The following is a 23,030-nucleotide window of genomic DNA, read 5'->3' on the forward strand; positions in this document are numbered from 1 at the left end:
GTTTATCGTGTTCAGAAGAGACATTGGTGGGTATACAATTGATGCCACAAATAACCAGGGCAGTGGGTTATGCTTTGGGAATAGGATCACAGTGCTGCCCGACACCTGCAGGTCTGAGAACACAGGAGGGTTGTGTGACCGGTCCACGTCTCGGGAGTTGCAAGAAGGAAGGGGAGCCCAGCCAGGGGGTGACCTGCACCCAGCCACTGACTCCGTTAGTCCAAGCGCAGAGGGGCCGCCTCGGGGTTCAGTCCAAGCCAAATTCAATGTCTTCCTCGTCTCCCGCCTCGGGCACTGCATGCTCCTCGGGCTCTGTCTCAGAGCGCTCTTCATCCTCGGTGCTCTTACCTGGAGGGAAAGAAGGCGACTCGGTGTTCTTGGGAGGTGTGGTCAGCCCTCATTTCTCCCCGCCTGCAGGCCTTGAGTCAGCCACACAAGCTGGTGTTGAGAGGGGCGTGGCTGCTGAAGGGTGTCGAGTAGGAGCAGGAATTATATCTAGGGTTCAGCAGAGAGTCTTGTGTCCCCGAGACAGTTGCTGAACAAATACCCGCCAGTTTGCTTGTGCTCAGTACACACTAGCCAGCGCCCCCCGCAAGTGCATCTCCCTGGTCACAGCTCCGGCCCCGCCACCAGGTCAGGCTGACGTGTCACATTGTGGCTTCATTTGTCCCACCCTGCCAGCTGCTCTGGACACTGTCCCTGCCTGGTGACCCTCCCTTCCCTGTCTGACACGTCATGGCACCCGATTCTGGGCTTCACTGTGGAGGGGCCCACATTCCCAGCTGTGGTGTCTCCAGCCCCTTCCCTCCCTTAGAAGCCTTGGTATGGAAAGGCTGAGGATTGGGACTGTGAGGAAAGGGGTGAAAATACAGGCTCCCCCACCCCGCCTACACCTGCGGAACAAGATCACAAAGACCTGCACGGCCCTAAGGAGCCCAGGTGCCACCCGCTCGGAAATAAGTTGGCTCGGCGGCTTCTCCGCTCAGGCCAGCAACCGGAAAGCGGCAGCTTCAAAGAGGCATAAAGTTAGGGTCATGATCACAGCCACCTCCGTGTGCAGTCGTGAGGGACCCTCTCCGAACGTGGGATTGTTTGGGAAGGGCCCAGTTGGCTCTCCTGCAGGGTTGCGTGGTTGACAGTTCATCTCCCCACTGTCAAAGCCTTTGGCCCCTGTGCTTTGAGTGGGGTGGCATTACCTGGAGGAGACGCCAAAAGTAGGTCGCCACACCCGTCCTCACTGGAAGGCGGTGGTCCAGTGTCCCTTCTGCAGGTTGGGGGTGTCGGTGGTTGGCCCAAAGGCTCGTCACTGTTGAGCTCCTCAATCAGCAGGTGTGGGGACTTGGGATCCCTACTTTGGGTCTCCAGGTCCCTCTCTGCTGCTGCTTTAAAAATGTGTGTAAAGGGCGTCTCAGCCTTTCTGGAGCTGTCCTTGGAGATGGCGAATATGTTTGAGAGCGCGTGTGTGGATGTGTTGTCCAGCACCGGGAGTGAGGTGTAGTCCCGTTCAGGGTCACTGTTGTCACTCAAGCTTGAGATGATCGTAATCTTGGGGAAGCTCATCTTCTGTTTAAAAAAATAACTATTCAAACATTTCTGCTTTCACAGTAGTCACTCTAAAATGCACAGTGATACTTTTACTTTTAACCAGCACAGAATATTCGATTTCCACATGCAAGAAAGGGCCAAGGGAGCAGAGCACTGCCCCCTGGGAAACTTGGGCCTCGGGATGGACTCCCTTAGCCAGCCATTTCTGAGCCCCAAAGTCGTGGTACCCTGTCCACATTCCTTTCTCACCCTCTGCTGGGTCTGCACGCTGCCCGCTTTGTTCTGGCTACACCTGCACTCTCCCGGTGCACCAAATGGGCTCATCTCTGAGCCTTGGCCTCTGGCGTACACCTAACCCCACACCTGGACTTAGCCCCCTTGGAGGGCAGGTCCCATGGGAACTGTGGTCTGTCTGTTCCTTCCTCGATGATGAGGTCCTGCACAGATCACGTCTTACCCTTTCCCCTCCCATGGGGCCTGGGTCTGCACACACAGGTTCTCAGTAAGCTGGAGGGAGGAGGGTCAGGTCAGATCAGGAGATCTCACGTGCCTCATACACTCCTTCCCTCTTCCCCTTTCCTCCCCTCTCTATGGTTACTGTAGTCCAGACATGTATAAGGTGGACATAGAAATACACCAGAAGGACAGGAAAATGTCAGGTAATTACATGAGTTCTTGTTACTAAAAATTAGTAATAAAATGTTTTCAAGAAAACCCCCATGGTTAGGCATAGAACCGTAAAGAAATGAGCCACAGCCAATGGCTGCATTTCCTTTTGAAAGGTGAAAATGGGGTACACAATGCTTTGAGCACAAAGAGCTCCAATTAAGGGGATATACTTCGTAAATGACAGGACCCGAAATGAAAATGGAATGATGCTGATTGGGGGAAACCTCTGTTTTAACCTTGTCCTGGTCTTCCAAAGATTCGCCTGTATCAACATCTTCCAAGTCAGGTAGGTCCTGAAAGAGCAAATGAGCCCATGTCACCAGGGGGGCATACACACTGAATGCTGGGTAGGAGAGACAGATGCATCCACACGGTCAAGTCAGCCTGAGTCACGTGCGAGCGAAGCATGGAGGGGGAATGCCCCAAACCACTCAGGCAGCCCTGTGCACACCCACAAAACACACCTGTGGCTACTTCAAGCATCTGGATCTGATCAACACATGAGATTTGTAAGGTGTGACATGTTTGAAGAATTCCCCCTTGACTTTGTCATTAGAGAGATAGCCACGTTATCTGGGGTGACGTGATGGGGTCTAAATCAAATGCACCTTCTGTGTACAACTTAGTCTCAGGACTCTGGTGTAGAGTGAGTGTACTTTGGGCCTCCCAATTAGAAGGGCTTTTCTGTTTTGGGTTGTGCATTTGGTGTCTTTCTCCAGCAGCCAGTCCGGCATGTGAGGCAGGCAGCACCTGTTAGTTAGATTCATGGATGCTGGAGCTAGACTGCCTGGGTTGGTATTCCTCCTCCTCTGTTGCCTGGCTGTGTAGCCATGGGCAAGTTGCTTAAGCTCTCTGTTCCTCAATTTCCTCATCTGTAAAATGGGGATGAGAATAGTACCTGCCTCTCGGAGTTACTGGCAGGGTAAATCGATCAAGGAGATGTATGTAGAACAGTGCCAAAGAGTACGGACAGTGTTCGCTATTAGTTGTCTGTATACAGTCGGTTTTCAAATGCTAGAGATAAATCGTCCCATTTTCTTAGTATACACAGGCCCAGAAAACTAGAAACCCACTTAGTTTGTCTTATTGAGCCACGTGATATTGTGAAGTTAGAAATGAAACAGTTTAGAAATGTATCAAGGGAGTTGGCAGGGGGCAAAGTTATACCCATGGGTTTAAAGGAAGGAGCTCACTCATGGGCAAAGAAGTAGGGCTGTCCTGGGTGAACACAGTGAGCACCAGCTGCCCACTACGTGTGAGGCTAAAGGTTTGAGAAATGCCTCCTCACTCCTTGCCTCACCAAACTCCAGTTCCTGGCGGGGGCGGGGTGTATGTATGTGTGTGTGTGTGACAAAATATGTGGATTTTCATGGTGTTCATTCCTTGGACTAAAGCATTTAAGACTTATCAAAACACAAAGAGCTTCGGGAAGGAGAGGGCTCATGAGGCTGCGCTCAGTCATAAGGTCGGGCAGCTCCTCCTGAACTTGCCTAGCTGTGCCAGGGGGCCAGACACTGGACAACCACATCAGGAAGCTCAAGCAGCCGCAGGACAGGTAGATGGCATCGGCTGCTTGCTAGGCAGCTGCCCATAGGAAATTAGAGGCTCTGCTGATAAATGTAACTTGCTCAACCATTGTGTTGGCCAGCTGTTCAGAATGGCTTAGCAGATGTAACTTCTTTGGGGAAAACAGATCGAGAATTGTGTAGACATAGTTCAAGGGAAATCATTTGGGCCAGTGCTTCTGTCTTGAAAGTGTACATGTATGAACCCTCTCCCAACCCAGAATTGCCTTGATCTTATTAAAATGCAGATTCAGATCAGGGGGTGGGGCCTGGGATTCTGTATTCCAACCAGCTCCCAGGGGATACTACGCCTGCTGGTCCAAGGACCGCACTTGATGAGGGTTTTGAAGGGTCGTGTCTGATCACCTGCTTTACCAGCTGTAAAACATGTAACTGTTGACGTACATCAATGTAGAACTTCTCCTCCATCTTCAGCATAATCGTTTCCAAATCTTCATCTCCGTGAAGTTCTGTACCTGATTCACTCTCCGTGGCCACCATCTGGGGAGCTGATTCTGGGGAACAACAGCAGAGGTTATTATGCAGTTGGAGTTAGTTTTATATGCAGTGGTCAGATCGACAAGGCCCAGGTCCAGGTGGATTCCAAGAGCAGAGGAAGGACAAAACCTTGGTCTGGAAGGCCAGCTCCTGTGACAGAAGGTGTGAGAATCCCCAGATGAGGATAGGGTTATGTCTACAAAGAAAGGGAAGGGAAGGGAAAAGAAGAGAGCTGCCCCCTGCTGGAGCCTGGAGGTGAGTCGGGTGAAATGGAAGTGCCAGCCAGGAATCTGCAGAAGAGAAGGAACTTTGGAAAAGGCGTGGTTGATGGGCAAGAAGACTGAGAAAGGCAGAAGCATCAAAGGCCAACTGGGGACCCGGAGGCAAGCTGGAGAGTCAAGTTTTATAGCTCTGTCTCGAAGGGCTGAACCCACCACCCTCTTGGACTGCCTGTCCCTCAGTGCACACCGCCTCCCCCTGCACAAGTGTTAGGGGGACCTGTGAAATGATCTCAGGATTGCCTGGGGAATAAATGTGCAATGCAGGTGAGCTTCCTCTTCCTCCTCTGGACTCCCACTTTTCAAGAGTCCCAAGGCTGTATTCTTGGGTCCTGTCTCTGCTTTCTTGTCAGTCTCATGGCTTCAGTTATTACATTAAAGATTAATGGCCCAACTTTTCTCATTACAAACAGGTCCAGTGTGTCCACCCTGAGTACTGGCCATGTCCAGCTTGATTCAAAGAGCCACTCTGGGGCATCATCTTAGGATGAAACAAGGAAGCAGGCAGAGGCCTTCTGTCATTGCTGCTGTGGATGACCCTGGGCCCACCACATGGCTCCATCATTTACTTGCTTTGTGACTTGGAGCAAGTTCCTTCACCTCTCTGAGCCTCAGTTTCCAACTCCCGAGATGCAGCAATGATAATAGCTCCCGGCGCGCAGGGGTGTTGAGAAGGCTAAACCAGGTGGCCTGTAGAGCTGTGGCCGTCACTGAGTGCCCACACACCTGGGCTACAGAGAGAACTGGCTTTTGTTTCCATGAACAGCATCTGTTAATTACAGATGCTGCAGTTAACCTGCTCCTTTTGCAATGTGCCTTTTGTCCAGTGAGGCGAAGGCTGGTTTCACTCAGAAAACTCTGCTGCTAGGCTAGGTGCCGTTTCAGCGTGAAAAATCACAGCACGGGGAATGATGATGCGGGAATAGACATATGACAACACCTAAATCAGCAGTTCTTGTAGGTCTCTCCCAGACAGTGGGTGTCTTTGTTCTAGGGGAACATCTATTCTGGGCCAGACCAGCTAAAGTCCCCAAATAGACCTCAAACACTGCCCGGGCTGGGAACAGCATGTCCCCTGCCTCTGAAGGCCCTGTGGACTGGACGAGTTCCAGATCTGGCTCGCTCTCACCGACACAGCAAAAGGACGGTGTCCAGACGAGTCTTGGGTTCCTCTGTTAGTCGCAGGACCCTTTCCTACATCTGCACCATCCACTGTGGGAGCCAGGGCCATGATGGCTACTGAGCACTTGGAACGTGGCCAGTACTCCTGGGGAACGGAACTTTTTATTTGTTTTCATTTTTATTTATTTACCTATCTTTTATTCTCACCTGAGGAAATGTTTATTGGTTTTAGAGAGAGAGAAAGGGAGAGAGAGAGAGAAACATTGATGTGAGAAAGAAATATCCATCAGTTGCTTCCCATACACGCCCTGACCAGGGATCGAACCTGCAACCTGGGTATGTGCCCTGACCAGTAATCAAATCCGCCACCTTCTGGTGTGTGGGGCAATGCTCCAACTAACTGAGTTACCTGGCCAGGGTGATTGCTTTTATTTATTTATTAAAAATTTTTTTTTCTTTATTGATTTTAGAGAGAGAGGAAGGGAGAGGGAGAGATAAAAACATTGATGAGAGAGAACATCGATTGGCTGCCTCCTGCATGCCCTTCACTGGGGATCGGGCCCACAACCTGGGCATGTGACCCGACCAGGAATCAAACCAGTGACCTCTTGGTGCATGGGTTGATGCTCAACCACTGAGCCACACCGGCCAGACTGTTTTTATTTTTAATAAAATTTAAAGCTGAAGTAGTTTATATGAAACAACTCGCTTCTTTTAGGAGGACTTCATTTCACTTTAACTGTTGAAAAGTTAGCATCAGAACTATGTTGTGCTGTTTAATGTAAAAAACATACTGGATGTTAAGACCTAGTACTCCCCAAAAGTAAAGTATCTCATTAATAATTTTATATTAATTTAAGTTATTATATTTTAGATATATTGGCTTAAGTAAACTATATGTTAGTGTTTCACCCATTTCTTTTTACTCTGAGTAATGTGACCACTAGAAAATGTAGTCATGGCTCCTGTTGTATTTCTGTGAGCAGCCCTGCTCTAGACAGCAAGACAGTTGTGTGTACATCGTCGTACGGAAACAGCAGCCAGAAGAGGAAGACCTGCCCCTGGCCCCACGGACGCGTGATTCGGAGGCTGCGATTCCGGGTCGCTGCCCTGAGCCAGCGTCTGTGTTTTTCTGATCACATTACCTTCCCAGGCAGCTCCCAGGGCTTCTGGCTTGGGGGCCTCCGCTGGGAACACCCCTCCTGGACCCTTGTCTTCAGTCTCTGCGTTGACGTGTGCAGGCAGCGCCTCTGAGACACCCGCCTTTCCTGGGAAGAGCTCGTCCTTGGCCTCGAAGCTTTCCTTGACAAACATTTCCATCTTCTTCTGCCTCTCTCCATCCCCAGGGGGCTCTCCCTTCCCTTCCTCGGCGACATCCACATTCTCATTCTCGTCCGGCGCCGACACTTCCCCTGGACAAAGGAAGTCCAAAAGTGAACTGGGAAACGTCCTGGGCAGACAGGGTGTCTGCACCCTGGGGGGTGAGCCCAGGGAACCATCAGGGACCAGTAGAGAATTGCCCGCAGGGCTGTTTTTTATGATGGCTGAATAAACAGCTCAATGTCCACGAGAGGGATCCCTTAGCTCATCCAGCCGATGGGACAGGACACAGCCATTAAGAAAACAGCGCATGGGGTTCTTAGGAGATGCATGTGGAAGTACATGGGTTTAAGGGCCATGATGTCCACCTTTACTTTCAAATGGTTCAGCAGAACAAGAAATGTGTGTGTGTGTGTGTGTGTGTGTGTGTGTGTGTGAGAAAATGTTAAAAATCATCTGACCTAAAGATACAATATAGCTGATCACTTCACTATTCTTAAAGCTTTTCTGAAAATTAAAAAAATATTCAAATAAAAAGTTGAGAAAAGAAAAAATGTATGTATGCTGATTTTATGTGAAATATATTATGCTAATTCAAAAGAGTAGGCAGAAAGCAATATAATGATGCCATTTTCTTATAAAATACATGTGTGTGACACGCCTGGGGAAAAGCTAGGCACTACCCACACTAAATATTGAGTGGGCTTGCCGCGATTATATTGTTCCTCGTACTTTTCTGCATGTAGTGTATTCACATTTTGTAATTAGGTGAAAAACCACTGTCATTTAGAAACATACACGGAGACTCATGCTTTTCTACTGGGTATAGGACAAGGAAGGGGCTTCTTATTAAGATGCTCTGAGCACCACCCCCAGGATCCTGCTGGCTTGTGTCAGGTTGGACCAGGACAGACCCAGGACTCACTCACTCACTAAAAGCCTCTACCAAATGCTGGCCAGGGGCATCGGGTGTGAGCAAGGGGCCCTGAGTCCTGGACAAGGGGCAGTAGATTTGGTGTGGCAAGGAGGGTTCATTTATACCAAACCTGGGAGTGGATTGAGTCTTGAGATGGGGGGAGGGGGAGGGGGCAAGCCAGGGAGAGAGGCTCCAAGATCCTAGAAGATCCCCTAGGAGGGGGCCAGGAACATTTCCCAGGCCTTCCCGGGCCCTGCCAAGCCAGGAATAGAGTGCTCCTGAATCTCTCAGGGGTCTAGCAATTTTCACACAATCATCCGGCTAAACAGAGGGCAAAGGATCCATGGCTCAGGGGAGGCAGTGCAGCCACACTTCAAAGTTGACAGGATTGAATTGTCAAGGTCAAGTCATGAAAAGAACGAAGCGCTGATCATGCTACAATGTGCAGGAGCCTCAGAAGCATCACGCTAAGTGAAAGAAGTCAGAAGCAAGGGTTTCATGTGTATGAAGTGGCTGGAAAGCTTGGTGGTTGTCAGGGGCTGGGGAAGGAGCAAGTGGGGATTCACTGCTCATGGGTTCAGGGTTTCAATCTGGGGTTAAGGAAATGCTTTGGAACAAGATAGAGGTGCTGGTTGTGCAAGTGTGAATGGACAAAATGCCATTTTTAAACGGTTAATTTTGTCCTCGATTGGGTTGCTCAGTTGGTTAGAATGTCGTCCTGATATGCCAAGGTTGTGGGTTTGATCTCTGGTCAGGGCACATATAAGAAGCAATGAATGCATAAATAAATAAGTAAGTAGAACAATAAATTGATGTCTCTTCCCCTGCTCAACTCAATCGATAAAATTTTTTTTAATAGTTAATTTTATGTTATGTGAATTTCATCTCCATTTTAAAAAAGGCCAAAGGCCTCCATGCTTTTCCATCGTGTTTGCACAGAAGGTCCTGCCCCACACTGAGGCTGCAGCTCCCTGCCTGGCCCCCAAGGGCAGGGCCACCTTGCCTCCCGCGTTTATCCTACAACCCCCGCCACCAAGCTCATGCCAATAATATGGCGTCCACAATAGCCGTCGTAGTCATAGCCCATGACTTCCTGTCACCTGCTGTGTCAAGGTGGGTTTTTCAAGGCCCTTCCTGATAGGATCTTCAGCCGACCCAGCTAACCTGACATGATTCCTCAATTTACAATTTAATTCCAAATCCTGGTGTCTGGTACTCCTCGGGGCCTCCCCAGGGAAACTGTGGGCTCCTGGGAGGAGGGAGAACCACATCCTCTCCCTCTATCGGGACCTGCGACAATGTCTGCGAGCTCATTCCACGTGTGTGTGTGCCTGCTGGTGCGCGGAAGCCTATTTCTTTATAAATGCCCCCCTACCAAGTGGGCACAGAGACCTTTCTGAGTGCAGGAAAATGTCAGATGCAAAGGGGCAATAATAGTAGTGAAAAACCCAATAACAATTTAAAAAATTAAAATTACCATAACCCGCTGGTTCAAACAAGGCATAAAGGGCACTGACTGAGCCCCCTGTATACATGCTGGCTGCTTTCACTGCTAGTGATGACACTAGGTATGGAACCTATGAAATTAGTGCAATACCGTATTGCTTTGATATGAGCCATAGGGTTCATCTGTGGTAGACAGGAAAAAAATGGCCTCACAAAGAGGTTCGCGGCCTAATCCTCGAATCTGTGACTATGTGGCTTTGCAGGTGTGATTAAGAGATGGGAAGGGCCCTGGCTGGTTTGGCTCAGCGGTTAGAGCGTCGGCCTGCGGTCCAGAGAGACCTGGGTTCGGTTCCCGCTAAGGGCACGTACCTTGGTTGCAGTTTGTCCCTGGCCCTGATTGGGTCGTGTGGGTGGCAACCACTTGATGTGTCCCTTTCACGTCGATGTTTCTCTCTCTCTCTCTTCCTCTTTCTCCCTCCCGCTCTATCTGAACAAATTATCGAAAGATGTCCTCGGGTGAGGTTAAAAAATAAAAGAGAGATGGGAGAGTGTTCTAGATTTACCCGTGTGGGTCCAGTGTCATCACAAGGATCCTTAAAAGAGGGAGGTAGGAATGTCAGAGCTAGAGAGACAAGGAGATGCTCTGTTACTGGCTGTGAAGACGTCCAGCTTCTGCAGCTGCCTGCACCCCATGAGCCAGGGATGCTGGGGCCGCAGGAGCTGGACATGATGAGGACACATCTTCCCCTGGAGCCTCCAGACGGGGTCCTGCCCTGCAGACACCTTGATTCTAGCCCGGTGACACCCGTGTCAGACTTCCAACCTCCAGAACTGGGGTAAGAGAATAAACTGGTGTTGGGTAAGCCCCTACATGTGTCGTAATTAGCGATGGCAGTCATAGAAAGCGAATACATCATTTCATTTGGAAAACCGAGGCTATTTTAACAAATTGTGTCTTAATCACTAAAAGTGGTTTGAAACTGCTCCTACGTGTTGGGGCTTTTCACTGCCCCTGGCAGGAGGGAGGGGCCAAGTGTAGATGGATCAGCAGGTATGTGAGTAACAGGTCCAAACCCCCGCCCCTGGCAAATCCCAGAGGTGAACGGCTGGGGGCTGGACAGCGTGGATCCCTAACTACACGGTGCCAGGCTGCAGGGTACCTTTCTCTCGGCTTTCTGCCTGCCGCTTTCTCTCCGCAGCCCGCCGCTGGATCAGGGCCAAGGCTTCGATGCTGTCGGTGATCTTCTTCCGCTCCCTGTTTTCCCACTGCTCTCTCTCCTCCTTCTCGGCCGCGTGCCCTCCCCTCGCCCAGGCCTCTGCACAAGCTCTGTTTACAGGGGTTTTAAAGAGACAGAAACCAGGGAGGTTTGAATTTTCACAGGTGGAAGGTAAATTCAAAACATACACTGTCCGACCAAACTTGTCCGTTTCCCCCAAAGTCGAACCAAAGCCACATGGGACACGTGATGGCAAGGACGGAGGTTAACGGCTGTCTGTCTGAATCTTTAAAGTCGAATGGCTTGCAAGCCTTCTAGGTATGATACCGAAAGCGTACGTGACAAAAGGAAAAATAGAGTTATTGGTCTCCATCAACATGAAAATGTTTGTAATGCAAAGAGTATCACAAATAAAGTAAAAAGATGATCCGCAGGATATGATATTTGCCAATCATATACCTGATAAGGGACTTGTACCTAGAATATATAATGAAATTTATAACTTATTAAACAAATACAACACAATTTAAAAATGGTCAAAGGCTGCCCTGGCTGGTGTGGCTCAGTTGGATGGAACTTCGTCCCATACACCTAAAGGTTGTGGGTTTGAGTCCTAGTTGGGGTGCATATGGGAGGCAACTGATTGACGTTTTTCACATTGATGTTTTGCTCTCCTCTCCTCTCCTTCCCCCTCCCCCTTCTTCTCTCTAAAATCAATAAAAAAGCATATTTTCAGGCGAGGATTAAAAATAAATAATAAAAATGGGCAAAGGTTAAAAGAACGGGAAGATAAGCCACAGACTGGGAGAAAATATTTGCAAGAAAGATAACTGAATAATGGCTTGCATCCAAAACACACGAAGAACTATTAAACTTCAAAACTTAAAAGGGGGGAGGGGGGAGGGGCAAAACATCTGGACACCTCAGGAAAAAAAAAAGATCTATAGATGCCACATAGGCATATGAAAAGATGTTCAATATCATATGACATTAGAGAAGTGCAAATTAAAATGAGCTACCACAATGCACGTATTAGAAGAGCTCAAATCCCAAACACTGTCAGCACCAAATGCTGGTGAGGACGTGGAGCAACAGGGACTCTCACGCACTGTGGGTGAGGGTACGACATGGTGCAGCCACTGTGGAAGACGGTCTGGAAGCTACAGAGCTAGAGAGAGTTTACCATATAATTCAGCAATCATCCTCCTAAGTATTGACCCCAATGACCTGAAAGCAAATGTCCACACAAAACCTGCACACAAACATTCAGCGCAGCACTAGTCACAGAGCCAACAAGTGGAAATGACCCAAATGTCCATCAAGGGATGGATAAATAAAATGTGGCCTATCCAGATAGAATATTATTTTGCAACATTATTTTGGAATGAATGAATGACACCTACTACAATGTGGGTGAACCTTGAAAACGTTATACTAAGGTAAAAAAGACTATATACTGTATGATTGCACTTATAGGAATTGTCTAGAATAGGCAAATCTATAGACACAGGAAGTAGATTTGTGATTGCCAAGAGCTGGGAGAGGGGGAATGGGGAGCGACTGCTAATGAATAAAGGTTCCTTCTTAGGGAATGAAAATATTCTAGACTTGATTGTGGTGGTGGTTGCACAACTGTGTGAATATACTAAAACACCACTGAATTGTACACTTTAAATGGTTGAACTGTTTGAGAGGCTGAAGTTAGGGCAGGTAACATAGGAGATGACACTGCTCACTGTTAGAGCTGCCTTTTATGGGGAAAGACAGACCCTGGACAAGGGAACCAGCTTGTCAGAGGCTATTGTGTCCGAAGAAAATAAATCAGGCTGAAGAGACACCAGAGAGAAAAGATGCTACTTAGATAGCGTGGTGGGTCATGGAGCTCTTATTGACTGGTGAGCAGCACCTGCCAACACCTGTGATGTGCATCCCAGGCAGAGAGAAGAGAAGGTGCCCAACATGCTAGTGAGTGGTGGCATTAGGATTCAAACCCAGGTGAATCTGACTCCTGAACTGGAGTCAGGCTACACTGTACAGGGTGATGGGTCTCACATCCTTGTTTACACTTGCCCTTGGGCAGTGCTACTTCAGGGTGGGGCTCAGAATCCTCAGCAACAGGAGAGCCCATTGGTCCACTCCTATGCACCCAGGACCTGCTCAAGTCCCATGTGTGACTCACAGGTACTCACAAGGACCCTGAGGTTGGTGTTGTCCCCTCTCTCCAGATGAGGAACCTGAGGCTCGGGAGGTTAGCGAGCCCACCTAAGGGGACATAACTCCTGGCTGCAGAGCCGGGCTTTTAAGTCAGCACGTGGGGTCCACTTGCTGTCCCCTATCACCCCCAGGGTGGGGGCCCAGGGACCTGGGCGCATCGCTGCCCAAATTCCCAGAAGCAGGTCTTCTTGTTTTGGCATCTAATTGGCATCTCGCTTCTACTTGAAATATTGGTTAGTTTGACTTAAATATGTGAGTTCAAAAACATATTACCAGTTATATTTCTTTTAAAATGTTGTATCATTCAAAATTCAGATTACATTTCCCTTCAAGCTGTCCATATGACTGAGGTTTTATTCTAAGTTAGAATGAATAGTAACCTCAATTAAAAACACAGATAAAAGTAGTGACAATACACATGGCAGTCCTGGGTTTATTATTCTTAATATAAAAAGAGGTCTTATGCCCTGGCCAGTTTGGCTCAGCGGTTAGAGCGTCGGCCTGCGGTCCGGAGAGACCCGGGTTCGGTTCCCGCTAAGGGCACGTACTTCGGTTGCAGTTTGTCCCCGGCCCTGGTCGGTCATGCGGGTGGCAGCCACTCGATGTGTCCCTTTCACGTCGATGTTTCTCTCTCTCTCTCCCTTCCTCTCTCTCCCTCCCACTCTATCTGTACAAAAAAAAAAGAAAAGAAAAAAAAAAAAGAGGTCTTTTAAATCACTAAGAACAAGCCCTCCCAGAAGAAAATTGGAAGTCATGGATGGAATACTCATAGAGGAGGAAACGTGAATGTCTGACAAAGACGGTCAATGTAACCACACTCGTCAGTTATCCAAAAATACTAGTTTAAAAGGAGTCACCATCTTCACTCATCAATTCACCTGGCAAAGATTTCTGTTACATTGACATGTCTGGTGAAGCTATAGATTGTTACAAACTTTCTGGAAAAAAATCAGAAAATATAAGCACCTTTAAAAAGGCTCAGACCACATTCTTGGTTCCAATAATATAACTCCCTGAATTCCATCCTAAGGAAATAATCAACGAGGCCAGAAACTTATATATGATGACATTTATCAAAGGATTATTTTTTTTAAAAACCTATGAATAAATGCTTAAAAACAGAGAATTTTTCTATTATGAATAACTATGTGGCCATTAAACCTATTTCCAAGGAATTTCATGATGGGTGAAAATACTAAAATATCAGAGTTTTTTTTAAATACTCAACTATTACACATTAAAATGTGATCAAAAGGCTTTTCTCTTCCTTACCTGTCCTTTGGAAAAACTGGTCTATCATCCAGGTATGTTAAGTGTTTCAGTCGAATAGTGACTGTCCTTCGATAGTTAGGGATGTGCCTAATAACTGGGTTCCCCATCAAATTCAAGACACGCTGTAAGCAAACAGTCAGAACCAAATTAATTCCTAAAAAAAGATAAATGTGATTTAACTACGTTAGGTGTGCTGTGCTCTAAGGATGAACAAACAAAAAGGAAGTGCCAACATCCTGTCCTGATGACGTCAGTGGTGAGGTCAGAGGGTGGCATTAGAACTGTCCTGGTAACAGGACAGCCTTTCTCTTCTTGCACTTCAGATCCTCAATCTCATTGTCCTTCCAGAACAATATTGTAAACCATTTCCGGAGCCCTTTTCCAAGAGCAGTGATTACATTAGCTTTGCTCACGCAATCTTTTTTCGATTGAAATTGATCTCAGTCTAATTGATTGTTTTTTTCTCCTTCCCAGCCAGGACCCATTTTAAGAAAAGTACACAGCAGTTAGGCAGATTAGGAGACGTGACCAAGGGGAAAGGATGCAAAGTGCCCACTATTTACTTCGAGGACCTTTCTTGACAGGCCTATAGGTCTCCCAGATGTCATGCTGGGACATAAAAGAGAAAGAAATAAGCCATGACAGCTTGCCATCCCCCCTCTTTAAATACTGTCACCTCCTCTTCTGCCTATGAAACTCAAAGAAGGCAAACAGGTAAGGAAACACGTGGGTGAACCATTTACAGTCGCTGAAATTGATGAAATATTTTTCATATCTGAAGTGGTTCTTGTGGTTGGAGAAAATAAGTACATTTTGAGCTAGTTCAGCCTCTCCCTGACTGCATTCTCATACTGCCTCCACTGTTCTTGTCACACTCTCAAGTGACCTACCCTGCGAGGGCGGGGGGGTGGGAGCAGTGTGCTCCAGCTGCAGGCACCAAAGGGGTGCAGGGGGTGTGCAGAATGTTAAATCAGCCATCAGCAAACCAATAGGCAGGCTGCTTTTGCTATGGGCATCATCTACTGAAGTCCTAACCCCCAGCACCTTAGAATGTGACTGTATTTGGGGACAGGGCCTTTCAAGAGGTCAAATTAAGAAGAAATGAGGTCACAGTGGTGTGCCCTAATCCAATATGACTGGTGTCCTTATAAAAGAAGAGATTGGGCCCTGGCTAGTTTGGCTCAGTGGTTAAAGCGTCGGCCCGCAGACCAAGAGTCCTGGGTTCGGTTCCTGCTAAGGGCATGTACCTCGGTTGCAGTTTGTCCCCGGCCCCAGTTGGGGTCTTGTGGGTGGCAACCAGTCGGTGTCTCTCTCACATCGATGTTTCTCTTTCTCTCTCTTCCCCCCTCTCTTCCTCCTGCTCTATCTGAAGATAAATGCAAAAAAAAACAAAAAACAAAAACAAAAACGTCCTTGGGTGAGGATGAAAAATAAAAGAAGAGATTGGGACACAGACATGCACAGAAGAAAGACCATGTGAAAACACAGGGAGAAGATGGCCAAAAAGAGAGGCCTCAGAGGGAAACTAACTCAGCTGACACTTTGACCTTGGACTTCTAACCTCTACAATTATGCGAAAATAAATTTCTGTTGTCTAAGCCTCCAAACCCATGGTAATCTGTTATGGCAGCTAAGCAAGAAAAAAAAGTGTTATGACATGAAACAGCTTTATATTATCACCATGTGCTAGCAATTCTAAACTAGCCCTTCTTAGTAGTATCCTCTGCAGATTATTCCTGAGTTCTTTTTCTTTTCATTGACTCACCTTTTCCTTACTTATCCATGCCCTATGCAGTAAATAGTGAACTCGAGGGCTTTCTGTGCTATTTTAAATATTTTTTCCTAGTACAAGTGGCAACACATACATCCTAAAAAACAAGGAAGGCATCAAAGGTCGCTGACGTTGAGTCAAAAGGACACAGGTGCCACCTGGAGGCGTTGTCACCGCCAGAAGATGGGACCATTTGAGCATCCCAAATGAAACTGACAGCAAGGGATAAATCATATCAGATACTGTATATATAAATCTACGAGTTCATAATGATGCTGTCGCCATCAACTGTTGCTAGGTTCTTGACTCTTTCTCTGCAAATTATAAATTAAAAAAAAAAGACATTTTCCTGCTTGAACTGTATATTAAGCAACCACACGTTGATGAGGGAGAGTTCTTCTTTGTAGAAGCATTCCAGCTAATGAACGCAGAAGGAACGAGAGAAGTAGAAAACGACCCTCACTCGACACCTGATGAAATAGTGCATCTAGGCCACGCCCATCGTGGCTGCTAAAACAACTGGGAGAAAGACCGGTGGGGACATTATCATAGCTGGGTCAGACTGACAACACCTGAACCCACCAATCAATATTAAAGTTACAAAAAGAGAGGCCATCAGGCATCACATGCCCCATGGTGGGATGCAACAGCACACCTCAAAGTTAAATATCTAGCCCGGATCTGATGAAGCCTCTGGCTCCATTATCACTCTGCAAGAAATACTGCGTACAGCAGTACGCATTAAACGACACCATGAGGATGCAATCACCCACGTCCAGACACTGCCAGGGGAAGGACCCAGTTTCTTTGACAGAGTAATGGGGGTGGGGTGGAAGGGAAGAGGAACAGTAAGAGATCAGCAGATTTGAGAGACAAATAATCCAAATGTGACACATGGATCTGGTTTAGATTTGAACAACCCAGTGGCCAAAATGCATTTTTGAGATAAATGAGAAAAATTGAACATGGTGTGCATATTAAATGTAGTTATTACAATATTTTAGATATAATAATAGTACTCTGTGCTAGAAAAAAGGGGGGGGTCCTTATCTGTCAGATACACACTAGAATATTTGTGGGTGAAATGATATAGCATCTGGCGTTTAAGATATGCCAGCTAAAAATACAAAGAGGGGCCCTGGCTGGTCTTGCTCAGTGGTTAGAGCATTGGCCCACGGACCAATGAGTCATGGGTTTGATTCCAGTCAAGGGCATGTACCTCCGTTTCGGTTCCCCGGCCCTGGTTGGGTTGTGCGGGAGGCAACCAGTCAGTGTGGCTCTATCACATCGATGTTTCTCTCTCTCTCTCTCCCTTCCTCTCACTCCGTCTGATAATAAGTGGGAAAATATCCTCAGATGAGGAATAAAAAAAAAAAATACAAAGAGGAAAAGAGTGGGAAAGGAGGGAGGGAGGAAAGAAAGGAAGGAAGAAAGGGAAGGAAGAAGAGGGGGAGAGATTTACTATCTAAAGAACATTAATATATGCAAGTTTTGTGTGTTTTACCAAATCAGGCATACTCTCCAGAATGCTCAGGATCTCTGGGTCACTCAGCCTATTGTGCGAAAGATCAAGGATGCAGAGTTTCAAACACTCCTTTAGATGCTGAATGTCTTCCACCGTCTCTAGGTGATTGTGGGCTATCTGGAGTGTGTTCAGGACTGGCAGGCAGGCTGGAAGATGAGGTCAGCAGAAGTCAACAACAAAGGTATAAAAAGGTGTTTTTTTTCCCCCATCATATACAATTTTACAACCTCCCCCAGGGAAAAGCGGTGGACATATGGCATTTAGATAGACCCCTTGCGGGACATTCTCACAGAGGTTTTCAATGGTCTTGATGTAATTGTTGCTGAGGTTAAGAGCATCCAGCTTCTGCAGAGGTTCCAGGTTCTCAATTTTATGAAGCAAGTTCACTTGCAAGAAGAGGCAACGCAGTTCGGTTTGGGCCTCCAGGTTCTCGATTCTCTGTATTCCGTTGGACTCCAGCCAGAGGCAACGCAGCCCCGTGTATTCTTCCAAGTTCTCGATGCGATCGAAACCTAGCGAGAAGGGGGTGTCGATGAAGCTCCTCCACGCACATGAGAGACCCAGGAGTCCCCCTTGTTTGTGCCTCCCTGCCTGGCATCCACACCCTCTTCCTCTAGTGATGGTATTGCTTCTCTGCTTTGAGGAACACCCCCTTTGGATACTATCCCAGGGCTCCCTGAGTCATGAGGATTCACTCTGGGCTGGTCATGCGCAGACAAGCGGGGCCAACGTGGTTGGATCCTGGGGAGCGTGGCTGGCTCCACTGGAAACAGGCAGTCTCTATGCTGCAGTGGCCTGCTTGGCGAGGGGGAGCCCAGCACTGCAGCAGCCACCTTCCCTCCCTGCCTGGGAGTGGGTACAGGTGAGGGGTGACTTGTCTGAAACAAATCAGAGGAAAGCAGGCCAAGAAGAGGCGAGAGAGAACCTCATGAAGATACGTTACGAGCCCCAGGATGTAGCTAAGCCTGAAGCTAGTGCAAACTGTGGGTCTTTTTTTTAAAAAAAAAAAAACAAAAATTTTTTTTTCATTTATTGATTTTAAAGAGGAAGAGAGAGAGATAGAAACATCGATGAGAGAGAACATCAACTGGCCGCCTCCTGCATGTCCCCCACTGGGGATCCGGCCCACAACCTGGACATGTGCCCTGACCAGGAATCAAACTGGCGACCTCTTGGTGCATGGGTCGATGCTCAACCACTGAGCCACACCGGCTGGACTGTGGGTCTTGTTTTAATCCATTTTTCAGTTTCATGAACCAAATTGAAAGTTAGCAATACAATCTGACTGCAACCTTGAGAGAGACTGAGCCAGAACCGCTCAGCTAAGTCATCCCAGATTCCTGGCCCTCAGAAACAGTGTGAGATGATGAATGTAGTTGCTAAATTGGTGGGTAATTTGTTACGTAGTAGCAGGTAACATGGGCACCTCTCTCTCCCAGCTCTTCTACCTCTCTGACTCCTACTTGGTCTGACCTCCTGGGTCCTCTTCTTCTTCCTACCTCTTAAATATTGTCCCCTGGGATCTGCCCTCCTAAGTCATCTTATCACTGCTACACCTGGACACTGGGTGGAGAATTTTGGAGGGCACCAAGTGGAGGCGAGGAAACTAGCTAGGAGTTGTTCCAAACTGTTGGGACATTTGTGCTGCTGGAATCCTTCGCGAACCTCCCTGGCCTGGCACTCCTCACAGTGGCTGCACCACCCCCAGGACACAAACGACACCTTTGCCTATCCATCTCGGTGTCTCTAGCACTGAGCAGTGCCAGGCCCAGAGAAGGCCCCTGGTAAACATTTACTAAATAACATAGAGGCCTGAGGAGGCAGGTGATCCATCCCCACTCCAGCCCTGACTGGGAGTTATCATTCTTTATCATTGCAAGGAATATCCTCATCTCTGAACTCAAACTTACGTTCATATAAGATACTGGCCACCAACCCTGAGCCCTTGGGGATGCCACTATTTATACCTCTCTATTCTGAGAGGCACCCCACAATCCTCATCCTTTGTTTTCTATGCCAGTCTTCCATCCTTCACAACATAACACCCCAAGCCCAAAGCATTTACAACTACAGTCGACCCTCACCACTTCACACTTCAACTTACACCGCTTCACTCTATCGTGGTTTTTTCAAATATATTCATTAAAATGTTGATCGAGACAGTGAAAATGATACAGCGTGTGCTCGACTGTCTGAGTCAATTATACACCCCTGTATTACACTTAAAATGAAAATTACTGTACATATGAACTATAGGCCTATGTATTTGAGCACCCCAGGAATCTTTCAATGCCAGGTGCAACCGCTAGAGTCTGAAACGGATTAACCGCAAGAAAGATAAACGAGGGACAACTGTAGCTTCTGGCTTGCAAAATTATTAAGTCTTTGGAAAACTTAAATAAAAGATAACAATGTGTTTCCCTTGTGTCCATAGAACCACTGACCCCTTGATAAACTCTAAGGTAAGACATTTTCTTCAAAGAAATATTATTGCTTTTCCATAAATCTTCACCAAACTATGAAATTTCCATTTAAATATAATTTGAGAACTCCAGATGATCCCTGTAAGTAATGTTTTATGCCACCAGAGAGTCTTTCTGCCTGACCGAGACATCTCCACTACCAGATCCTTACCTTTAAAGTGTAAATACAGTGTGTCATTCAGTGCTGGGGTAATATAAAGCTTGTGTTGCTTGCAGAGTTTTTGCAGGAACTTTTTAGTCATTCTGTTTAAATGAAAACATGAACAAGAAATTTGAGTTTGTCAGCTCTGAAACATATCAAAAATTCCTTCCCACATTTGCTCCTTCCCCCAAATCCACAACATCCTATATGCCTGATAACTATTTTAAGTTTTTTTGTTTTTTGTTTTTGTAAAGCTTTCAAGGCCTCATCTAATATTGTTACTTTCAGCATTTAAAAATTGCAACGTATGTTTTAATAAAAATACTTTTAATAGTGTCATCAAGAACTATTGCTGTTTCTCTCTCTGGTCTGCATTAAAGTTTGATAGATTGTGGCGAGTTGTGCCAGAGGCAGGCCGTCTTCACTCCACCACTGCAGACACTGGGCTATTTCATCTCCATGAGCCTCATTTCCTTATCTGTACAAGGGGGTGTTCTTACCTGGGAAATGTGTGCTATAATTGGCAGCACCATGCCCACATACCTGGGGCCATGATCTTCCTGGTCATTTCTTTGGTGTGCTAAGCAAGCATCTGACCTGCTGTCACCACTCTGTTTCTGCTCACTGTCCGAAGGACCTGCACATGTTTCCTTAGGATCATTAATTTCTGTAAAATTAAGAGATTGGTTCTATGGAGATCAAGAAATGTACTTAAAAGTTCCCCCAATTTCAACTTCCTTAATAACTGTCTGCTTATAGTATAGAACTCCAGTATTCTTTAAATGTATAACAATTTTCAAACGACTATGGACATTTTGCTTCTAGGTAGGTCCTCTGTAAAAGCTCTGGTACAGGTACACAAGGAGACGTGTACAAAGATATTCATTTCTGCATCATTTGTAACAGCTAAAAACTGTTACCAGTGCAAATGTCCATTCATAGGAACTAGTAAAATAAAACAATGAATTATCATTCTGCCTTGGAAAAGAATGCACTGGAGCTACACCACCAATATGGTTAATTCCTAGAAGCATACACGGAGTGAAAAAATGCAAGTTTCATAATAAGCACAAAACACCATTTACATAAATGAAAAACACACAAACCAATGTTATGCATTGTTTAGAACATTACAAGCGAGAGCAGAGAGAAGTGATTGAGTGAAGGAATCCATACAAAATTCTGGAGATGGGGAGAAAGGAATGGGACTAGGATTTGAGGGTGGGGTGGAAATGTCAAATTTATCTGAAATATAAGACGATGGAAGATGAATGGACTTTGGGTGGTGGGCACATAATGCAGTATACAGACCATGTATCATAGAAATGTACACTTGAAACCTATATAATCTTATTAACCAATGTCACCCCAATACATTCAATAAAAATGATCTGAAATGTTTAATTTGAATTAAAAAGACTTCAAGTGAATATGATAAAAGACTCCAAATGAATATGATAAAAATGTTAATCATCTTCAATTCTTAGTGGTGATACATGAGTGTTTGGTATAATGTTCTCTATTCTTTTTTAAAAGTTCTCAAAAGAAAAAAAACACAAAAAGAAACAATAATAGTGGAAATGAGCACATTTAAATGCACCTAATTTTTTTAAAGGTCAATCAAAATTGGCCAATTCAAATACACTTAGTCTTAAGGGTTGCTGGCTTCTGCTGTGTGTTTGCGAAGTCTGTTGAATGAGACTCTACCCTCCGTGTTTGAGACTGGATCTTACATTTCCCCATTTCCCACTGCAGACAATGCTCAGCCACAAGAAACACCAGATAAAGGTCTGTGAAATAAAGACCGGGTATTCAAAATATATAATAATTGATTAATAACAAGAGCTATGATTTATTAATGGCCCACTGTATGATAGAAACTCTAATTATAACTATCCATGCATAATAACCCTGCTTGCAGAAGAGGAGACTGCTCCACAGAGAGGGTGAGCTCTGGGCCAAAAGCCAGGAAGCTGGCCAGCTGCAGAGCTGCAACCTGAACTGAATGTGAGAGGCTTTCCAGGGAGCAACATGGCTTTCCAACAGCTCCTCATACAGGGCTTGCCTGCACAGCTGATGCTCAAGATGTATTTGTTGACGGTTCAAAAAATGAATCACAAACCAAATAGTTTCTTTTCTCTGGTTGCTCATAGGCTTCTCTTAGGGCCCCTGAACTCAGTGAGAGCAGAGGCTGAAACCTGTTTTCTATGCTCATTCTGGGAAACTGACAAGGAGTCATCTCCTAACCCCAGAACCGCCAGCTCTTCCTTTACTCTCTCCATCGTGAGTCAGGCCCTGGACTGGACATTGTGACTTCAAAGGAGACGTCCTGCCCTGGCATCTTGTGATGTTAAGTGGTGATAGTAATAAAGGGATACATTCTAAACACAAAAAAGTTGGGTGGGGAGGGAATGGTGTGTTGGGTGAGGATTTGGGCTCCGGAGTCAGATTGTCCAGGCCAGAGTCTGTTCTGTTATTGATACAGGCTGAAGGTAATATGTTTGAAGCAAGTTCTATAACCACTAAGTCCCACTTTCCTCATCTGTATGAAGTAGGGAGAGGAGTGCCTACCGCAGAGGGCGGGTGTGTGGCTCAATTGCGGTGAGCGCTTGGCACGCATCGTTTAGGAAGTGTGGGCCGCTATTGCTATTATTATTGTTATTGCTGACTGTGAAGATCAGGTTTGGGGCGCAGCCCGTCGCCCCCCGCGCCTCCCTGTGGCGGCGGTCAGCACCTTCCTTGCGGCCCCCTTGGCCTGCGTTCCCGTGGTCACCCGCAGACTCCTCCACGCCTGGTACACCCGGCTCCTGCGCGCAGTCCCGTTTCTCTCCCCACTCCGCCGTGGGCTCCGAGACTTCGGGGTGCATGTTTATTCTGGAAACACTGAACAGCCCGTAGCAATGGAGAATCTCCTTTCGCTGGGTCGCTACGGCCCCCAACCGCGTCCAGCAGGGCCAGCTTTCCTTCACTAGCGCCCGCGTCGTTGGCCACCCAACGCTTCCTTGGTCTCCACGGCAACTGCTGCACACGCGCACTGGGACGGACCC

General features: G+C 46.8%; 1 protein-coding gene across 1 annotated transcript; it reads right to left on the reverse strand.

Moving 5' to 3' along the window:
• Positions 1–247: 247 nt before the first annotated feature.
• On the reverse strand, positions 248–22,865 carry DNAAF1 (dynein axonemal assembly factor 1). Its single transcript, XM_036275663.1, has 12 exons — positions 22,718–22,865; positions 20,527–20,650; positions 19,993–20,084; positions 17,649–17,870; positions 17,338–17,504; positions 14,063–14,184; positions 10,520–10,686; positions 6,823–7,089; positions 4,185–4,294; positions 2,451–2,507; positions 1,192–1,560; positions 248–343 (listed from the first exon to the last, which is right to left on the reverse strand). Exons 1-12 carry the CDS (start codon positions 22,848–22,850, stop codon positions 248–250), a joined length of 1,926 nt encoding a protein of 641 aa, XP_036131556.1. The 5' UTR covers positions 22,851–22,865.
• Between the last annotated feature and the right edge of the window lie 165 nt (positions 22,866–23,030).

Source organism: Molossus molossus, unplaced genomic scaffold (genome assembly GCF_014108415.1).
Source record: "Molossus molossus isolate mMolMol1 unplaced genomic scaffold, mMolMol1.p scaffold_m16_p_21, whole genome shotgun sequence".
NCBI classification, from domain to species: domain Eukaryota; kingdom Metazoa; phylum Chordata; class Mammalia; order Chiroptera; family Molossidae; genus Molossus; species Molossus molossus.

Excerpts from the sequence above, each read along its gene's own strand:
- DNAAF1 (XM_036275663.1), bottom strand. The coding sequence starts at position 22,850 with ATGCACCCCGAAGTCTCGGAGCCCACGGCGGAGTGGGGAGAGAAACGG. Across the intron at positions 10,687-14,062 it reads CCAGTTTTTCCAAAGGACAG|AGCTTGTGCAGAGGCCTGGG; the intron begins GTAAGGAAGAGA and ends CCCTGTAAACAG. Across the intron at positions 1,561-2,450 it reads CTTTGGAAGACCAGGACAAG|ATGAGCTTCCCCAAGATTAC; the intron begins GTTAAAACAGAG and ends TTTAAACAGAAG.